The 8,166-nt window shown below is 37.2% G+C and overlaps 1 protein-coding gene across 4 annotated transcripts in view; it reads right to left on the bottom strand.

The window, feature by feature from the left end:
• Nucleotides 1-8,166, bottom strand: part of LOC104862098 (phospholipid-transporting ATPase IB) — a 642,570-nt gene that overhangs the window by 457,997 nt on the left and 176,407 nt on the right. For all 4 annotated transcript variants that reach the window (XM_010623803.3, XM_010623807.3, XM_010623808.2 and 1 more), the window contains exon 12: nucleotides 6,905-7,032. In XM_010623803.3, the coding sequence (XP_010622105.1) occupies nucleotides 6,905-7,032 (128 nt within the window). The remainder of the gene's footprint in view (nucleotides 1-6,904; nucleotides 7,033-8,166) is intronic.

The following is an 8,166-nucleotide window of genomic DNA, read 5'->3' as shown; positions in this document are numbered from 1 at the left end:
AGCTAAATCTTGGAAACAACCTATTTGCCCATCCGTTGGAAACTGGATAAAGAAGTTGTGGTTTTTCTATAAAATGGAATATTACTCAGCCATAAAGAGCGAGAGAATAGATTCATTCATAGGAAAATGGATACATATTGAAGATATACTCCTAAGTGAAATAAATAAGTCACACATGTGTAAATAAATACCAAATAGTTTCCCTGGTGTGAATATTCTGCAACAATGCATAAGATTCTAATAAGATTACTGACATTTAGAAATTTGAAGAAAGGAGCTAAAGGTGTAGGAGAGGTGGGATGCGTAGGGGAAGAACAAAAAGGGAAAAGAAAAAAATGTGAGAGAATGAAAAGATGAAAATAAAGTGTTTGTAGATGGGGAGGGGAGGAGGGGGTGAAGGGAGGGCAGAGGTAAGGGGAAAAAATGAGAATCAAGACTTGCCATGTAAAGGTACATGATCCCAACAATGAATGTAACTGTACTGTATCAATAAACTCAATAAAATTAAAAAAATAAATAAATAAATGCAAAAAAGGTTATCACTGGGCCAATGAATTCCACTCCAAATTTGATAATGAGGGGGACCCCTCTTACAAAAAACAGAAAGAAGGCATGGAATTTAGCTCAGTGGTTCTGTGCCTACCTTGCAAGTGCAAGGTTTTGAGTTCCATCCCGGCTCTGGGGAGAAACAAATACAAAACAGAAAAACACAACTTCTCACCTCACAATGAAAACAGGGAGTTAATCATAAAATGTTCACGCTCTGGCATGAGAGTCCATTGTTACAAACTTAGCTAATTGCTAAACTTACTTTTGGCTTCCAGTTTAAGTTGGTATTTTTGCTTAATTAATATGCTTCAAATATTTCTTTTGCATTATAAATTCTATTTTTTCTCATTGAGTTTATTGGCACATTTTAGGTACGCAGTACAGTTACAATCATCATTGGGATCTTGTACCTTTACATGACAGGTCTTGGCTCTCATTTTTTTCCCCTTATCCCTGCCCTCCCTTCACCTGCTCCTCCCTTGCCTATTTACAAATACTTTATTTCCATTTTTTCATCTTCTCATATTTTTTTCTTTTCCCTTATTCCCTTTCCCCTACCCTTCCCACTTCCCCTGTGCCATTATCCCCTTTCTTCCTATCTCACATTGTCAACTATACCATTAAGATCTTATGTACCATTATATTTTTTCAAACCAGAGAAACTATTCGGTATTTATACATATGTGACTTATTTATTTCACTTAGCAGTATATCCTCAATATGGATTCATTTTCCTACAAATGACTCTAATTTTTCATTCTTTATGGCTGAGCAGTATTCCATTTTGTAGAAAAACCACATCTTCTTTATCCAGTCTCCAACTGATGGACAATTGGGCTGTTTCCAAGTTTAAGCTATTACAAACTGTGCTGCTATAAACATAGGTGCATATACGTCACTGTGATATGATTCTTTTAATTCTTTTGGAAAGATACCCAGCAGAGGGATCGCTGGGTGAAATGGAACCTGTAGTCCCAGCTCTTTGAGGTATCTCTATATTGATTTCCATAGTGGTTGCACTAGTCTGCACTCCCACCAACAATGGAGAAGGGTTCCTTTCTCCCCACAACCCCACCATTTGTTATTGGTTGATTTGTTGATAGCAGCCTTTCTGGGGTGAGGTGGAATCTCACCTCAGTGTTGTTTTCAATCTGAATCTCTTGAATGACCAGTGATGTGGAACATTTTTTCATATATTTACTTGTTGCTTTTACTTTTTTGTCTGAAAAATGTCTGTTCATTTCAGATGCCCATTTTTTAATTGGGTCTTTATATTTGGGGGGCTGATTTTTTTTTAGTTCTTTATATATTCTAGATAATAGTCCTTGTCCGAGGAGCAGCTGGTAAAAATTTTTTCCCACATTGTAGGTTATCTCTTAGTTCTGTTGATGGTTTCTTTTGCAGTGCAGAAGCTTTTTAATAAGATGAGATACCAGTTGTTGATTCTTTCTGCTAGTTCCTGTGCTACTGATTAGTTCATAAAATCTTTTCCTATGCCAATGTCTTCAAGAGTTCTAGCAATTTTTAGTGACTCTTTTTTTTTAATATTTAAATCTTTAATCCACTTGGATTTTAGTTTAGTGCATGGTGAAAGATAAGGGTCTAATTTAATCTTTGGCAGGTTGAAATCCAGTTTTTCCAACACCATTTATTAAAGAGGCTATCTTGCCTCCAGTGAGGATGGTTGGCTCCTTTGTCAAAGATGAGGTAGCTGAGTACATCTGGAATTGTTTTTGTATCTTCCAATCTATTCCACTGATCCTTAGGTCTGTTGCTTTGCCAGTACCATGCTGTTTTTATCACAGTGGCTTTGTAGTATAGTTTCAAATTGGAAATTGTTATACCCACTGCCATCTCTCTGTTGCCTAGGATGGCCTTTGCTATTCTAGGTCTGTTCTGGTTCCAAATGAATTTTTGGATTCTTTTTTCTAGCTCTGTGAAATATAGTGTTGGAATTTCAATTGGCATTGAATGGACTCTTTAAAGCAGTTTTGGTAGTGTTACCATTTTCACTATATTGAATGTTCCTACTGAGGAGCAGGAGATATCTTTCCATTTTCTGATATCCTCTTTGATCTCTTTTTTCAGAGTGCTGTAGTTTTCAGTGTAGAGATCTTTTGCTTCCTTTGTTAGATTGATTCCTAGACACTTTTTTTTGCGGGGCGGGGGTGCTATTTTGAAAGGAATTGTTTCCTTAAATTTCTCTCTCAGTGAGTCTGTTATTTGTGTACAAGAAGACTATTGATTTTTGGTTGTTGACCTTTTATCCAGCTACTCTGCTAAAAGTGTCAATTAAGTCTAGAAGTCTTCTGGTGGAGTTTTTTGGGTCTTCAACGTAGAGTATCATATTGTCAGCAAATAATGACAGTTTAACTTCTTCCTTTACTATCTTTATTGCTTTAATTTCTTTCTCTTGTCTACTTGCTGTGGCTAATGTTTCCAGAACTATATTGAAGAGAAGTGGTGATAGTGGGCATCCTTGTCTCGTTCCTGATTTTAATGTGAAGGTTTTCAGTTTTTGACCAGTTAATATGATGTTGGCTGTTGGTTTTTCATAGATAGCCTTCATTAGGTTGAGATATAGACCATCTATTCCAATTTTTTGCAGGGTTTTTATCATGAATGGGTGTTGAATGTGTCAAATGTTTTTTCTGCATCTATGGAGAGGATCATATGATTTTTGTCCTTGACTCTGTTAATATAGTGTATTACGTTTATTGATTTAGACTTACATATGTTGAACCATCCTTGCATCCCTGGAGTAAATCTGACTTGGTCAGGATGTATGATCTTGTTTATGGTCCTCTGTATTCTGTTTGCTAGTATCTTATTAAGGATTTTTGCATCCATATTCATTAAGGACATTGGCCTGTAGTTCTCTTTTTAGTCGGGTCTTTCCCTGGTTTGGGGATCAAAGTAATACTTGCTTCCAGGTATGAATTTGGATTGCATTGTAAATTCTTAAATTATAATTTCAACATTAACTCGCTTTTATGTCTGCTTTCTGCTGGTGATAAGAGTACTGAAAGTCTGTTGGCACCTAGTCAGATCTAAAAATGTAATGATCTGAGACCAAAGGAGAGGGGGGAAACAGAGAAGAACACTTTTAAATCCAAGTGGCCACAGCCAAGTTTGTTACAAGAAGTTTATAGTGAGTAGAATAGAGAAAAATATATAAAGAAGGCTATAAGTATAAGAGATATACTTTCGCTATGAGAGGATTTTATATAAAAGCTTTTCCTTGCTAGGAAGATAGATAGATAATGATAGAACTGCTCAAATATATCAAGAAAAACCTTGTGGAGTATGCAGTTTATAGAAAAAAATATATGTATTTGCTTGTGACTTTGTGAAACCCAAACTATTCCTTCTGAAAGCTCCTTGTTGCTCAAAGATTAGGGAGCTATAGCCCTGGCACTAGCAGTCACTCCTTCCCAGGTCTCAGCTCTCCTCTCTGGTTGACAAAGGTTTCTAAAATTAATATTAAACATTAATTTTTCTGCATGATTACCAGAGGTACTTAGACTGATCAATGACAAAAAAGAAGACAAAGCCTCCTGGGGAAGTTCCAGCCTAATTTGCGACACTCATTATCGCTAGCTTCATGATGTGTTAACTATATTAAATATTGTTTTCCAAACATACAGGGCTTCAAAGATACAATTTGTGTGTGTGTGTGCGCCAGGGATTGAACTCTGAACCTTAAATTTGCAAGGCAGACAGTGGCACCACTGAGCTAAATTCCCCAGCCCCAAATATGTTTTCAAGACTTGTGCTTAAATGATTATTATGCATACATTATATATTTATGTTACAATACTTTAAATGCTCAGACATTGTATGGTCCAAACAGTATCACATAAAGTACATCTTTGTACTATGTGCTATTGCATTCTTATGACACTATTGAAAGATGACAAAGTTTTTACATATCATTTAGGGTAACAATGTCATCATGATTGTTATGAAAATGTTTCTTGTTTTCTGTGACCTCACATTTTCTCTATAAAACTTTATGACTGTTATCTGTTAACATTCTACAAGAATTCAACTTCTAAGACAACCATAATTGATAAAAAAATAACAGTTCTCTGATTCAATCTCTCAATATTGTTGCTGATTTGGCCTATGTTGTGGGGACTCCACAAGTGATTAAAACTGCCCTTACTCATAATAAAAACGATGAGATGCTCTTTCATATGTTCCGTAGCCCTCTAATAGAGGGCAATGCCAATTTTCTTACAAACTTACATGTTAAATATGTCACCGATATCCCTCATAACCTCACAAGATAAACCATTATAAAACAAGACAATGAGCTTCTCAGAGCTTGATTTATAAAACAAAAAAGGAAGGGAATATAGACCATGACTGTAATTTAATTTACTAAGATTTTAAATTTTCTAGATTGTGATTTAGAAGGTTTCACAGCAGTACAAAAAGGCAACTCACCACTCAAGCTAAACAGATGCTGCAAAGCACAAAAATTTTTTCACTTCTGAAAGCCTGTTTCTTACAAAGATGGCATAAGTCACTTACGACTCCAAAATTACAAAGGTAAAAAGGTTCTTTATCTTTCTGAGTTTGCTGACATATATACCTCAAATAAACAACATGCTTTATTGAACCATGTATGTACAGATACATGGAAAGATCCAAATCATCTCTCCGTTAATGACACTTCATATACAAACAAAACTTAACTGCCACCTCCTGGCCTTTTAAGGGACTACAGGAGGGAGTGTAGCCACGCTGGCTATTACAATGTTTGGCACCTGTTACCCCACAAATGGCACTGCTTGACAAAAGAAATTCCACTATATATAGTCCCAATATCACTAACAGTAGTTATTGCATTCCTCTCCATCCCCCAATGGTATATAAATAATTTTTAATATCCTCAATTAAACATCATTCATATTATGGTACTCAGACCAACACTGATAAAAATTCCTTCAGTAACTTGATGTCCTTAAGGCTACAGCTGGCTGGCTCCACAAACATCAGCAAGTTATCTGGACATACAGTCAATTCAGTTGTGATACCGAATACTGTTCTGTGTGCCTCATATCCATCCCATTTAACCATTCATAGTCCTAACAGAAAGTTCAACACTTCTCCATGGTGCCTTTCATACAAATCTGGATGGAGATATTACTAATCTCTGGAGCTGATTACAGGCCCAACTTCAACAACTACAAGTAAAGCTGGCAATATCACCTTAACTCACCTTAATGATACTGCCTACTGGCTAATTCCAAAAATTGGTTATCTGGCCTCAACCTTCACATTTATATTCTCATTACTGCTGGAATTATCTTTTTGTTGTTTTTTTCTTACAGTTCTCAAAGCCCTTTTTATACTGTTCTGGTGGACATCCCATGCTGAGGCCATGATGACCTTCCTACATCAAAACTAATATTCATGTACACTGTATTTTCTCTTTCTTCCCATCCCTGACTTTATAAAATGAAAAAGAGAAATGTGGCAGACCCGGCCAGGAGTGAATAATTACACTGATTGATTAAACTGTGGGACAAAGCAGATTGGCTCTATGAGGAGTGAATGGTTAAAATACAAGGCAAAAGCACATAGGCTGTGTGAGAATCAAATGGCCAAGCAACAAAAAGTTTAGATTAAGTGAAACATGTTGTGTATGGCCATTTGTCCTGCCCCTTTCTCCAAGAAAAACTGCTTAGCCTGAGAAAGCTCCTAGCCCAAACTGCTTTTCCTCTTACATTAATATTCTAAATAAAACAGAGAGTTCCCAGCTTAGTGGATTTTTCTTCTCCAGAGAGTCTTCCTAATGGCTAGGCACTCTTGGGTGAGGAATGGCCCATCCAAGACTCTCTGAGTAATTGTTTTTATCCTCCACACCATCTGTGATCACTCACTGTGACACAGTATTTGCCTAGCATGCGTGATGCCCTGGGTTCAAATCCCAGAATAAAAATACCCCAATTCTGTTCTATTCTTACAGTCAAATCCAAGTTTACTGTTGCATTGAATTTTGATATATTATAATGAACACAATAGCAAGCATCCCAAAAGAGACCTTCCTGGCACTGGTGAGAAATCAGAAGCATCCATAGCTAAGCATCCACTGAGCATCCTACCTCCACAATCTTATGCTGTCTCTACAACCATTCCTGGCATAGGTAGGCATACTGTCTTCTCTATTTCCCAGACACACTCTAAACAGCAACTCATGCCAGTTCTCTGTCTGGTCAGTTTAACCCCCAGACCTAATCATAAATGTGCTCTATTCTTCTTTCCTGGGAGTTCAATTCAATGACAAAAACTAGAAAAGTATTGGGAAGTAGTGGCAGGCACTTCTCTCTGTGTCCGTACTCACCCAGTTGATGAAGAGAGCTTGTGTGTATTTCACAACCTCAAGAGTCACCAGCAGACTGATGGGAATAAGATTGTTGTATAAGATGATGAACGTCAACAGGTTGTATCCAAAATTATCCGAGCTTGTGTCTGTGGAAGAAAACCAGGATATCCATACAGCTTTAGTTACCCTTTCTTTCTATTTTGTTATTTTCAGATTTTTCTAAAAGATGTTCACAACAAAAGTCTATTGGTTAGTTTAGATATTCAAAGTTTTAGAAGTTCTTGACTACCTACTATGTGTCGGGAGTTGTGACTACAAAGACTATCCAGACAGTCTCTGCAGACAAAGAGCTGGGTCTGGTAGGAGGTTGTAGGGGTGCAGCAAGCAGAGACAGCATGACTCTTAATGTGACCTTGCAGTGGGACAGAGCTGTTAAAGAGCCACTGCAGGAAGCAAACCAGAGGCTTGTTAATAAGAAAGCAGAAGGCTAGGGCTGGCTATTAGGAATCTGTAGCGACTCCAAACCAGTTACTGAGTTTTTCCCAAGGAAAGTGAAGGCAAATGGTGGTAGCTTGATTCATACTTGGAGTTGTAGATGGTAATTTGAAAGGAAAACACGGTGCTGGAAAAGAATAAAGTGAGTGGGCACAAGCCAGCCAGCAGATTCACCTTTCTGTATCATTTCATTTTCTACTTACTCTCTAGCCTCCTGCTTTTTCAGCTGATGGCTTTCTTCCCTGATACATTACTTTGGTCTCTTGTTCTTAGCGAATTAATGAGTCACTAAACAATAACTCTAAATCTGAACCATTACAGATGCTGGTAAGGCATAGCATTTGTTTGGAAGCAAATATTTGCCAACTAAAATTATAATATTATTTAATTAAAAAATTAAAATTTCTGGTTTTTGAACACTAGCCCAAAATGCTTCATATCATAGTATCAAAAGGTAGAGCAAACTGAAGGAAACCCAAGCCTAGGTAGAAGGTTCTGGTCCAAAATCAGGAAACAAGAGAAGCTGACTTAAAAAAAGAGAGTCCTATTCTTACATTAAAAAATTTGGCCAGGGGGGCAGGGATTTAGCTCAGTGATGCTGTCACCTGCCTTGCAAGCGCAAGGTCTCGAGATCAATCCCTGGTACAAAGAAAAATTGGCCAAATAATAATAATCAAGAGCAGGTGAGTTGGGCTGGGGATTTAGCTCAGTGGTTCTGCCGCCTTCCTCACAAGTGCAAGATCCTGAGTTTGATCCCCGGTACAAAAAAAAAAAAAAAAAAAAAA

The sequence above is a fragment of the Fukomys damarensis genome, unplaced genomic scaffold (assembly GCF_012274545.1).
Source record: "Fukomys damarensis isolate Sample0158 unplaced genomic scaffold, DMR_v1.0_HiC HiC_scaffold_38, whole genome shotgun sequence".
Classification (NCBI taxonomy): Eukaryota; Metazoa; Chordata; class Mammalia; order Rodentia; family Bathyergidae; genus Fukomys; species Fukomys damarensis.
The sequence above is the reverse complement of the archived record's forward strand: the minus strand, read 5'-3'. Positions and strand labels throughout refer to the sequence as shown.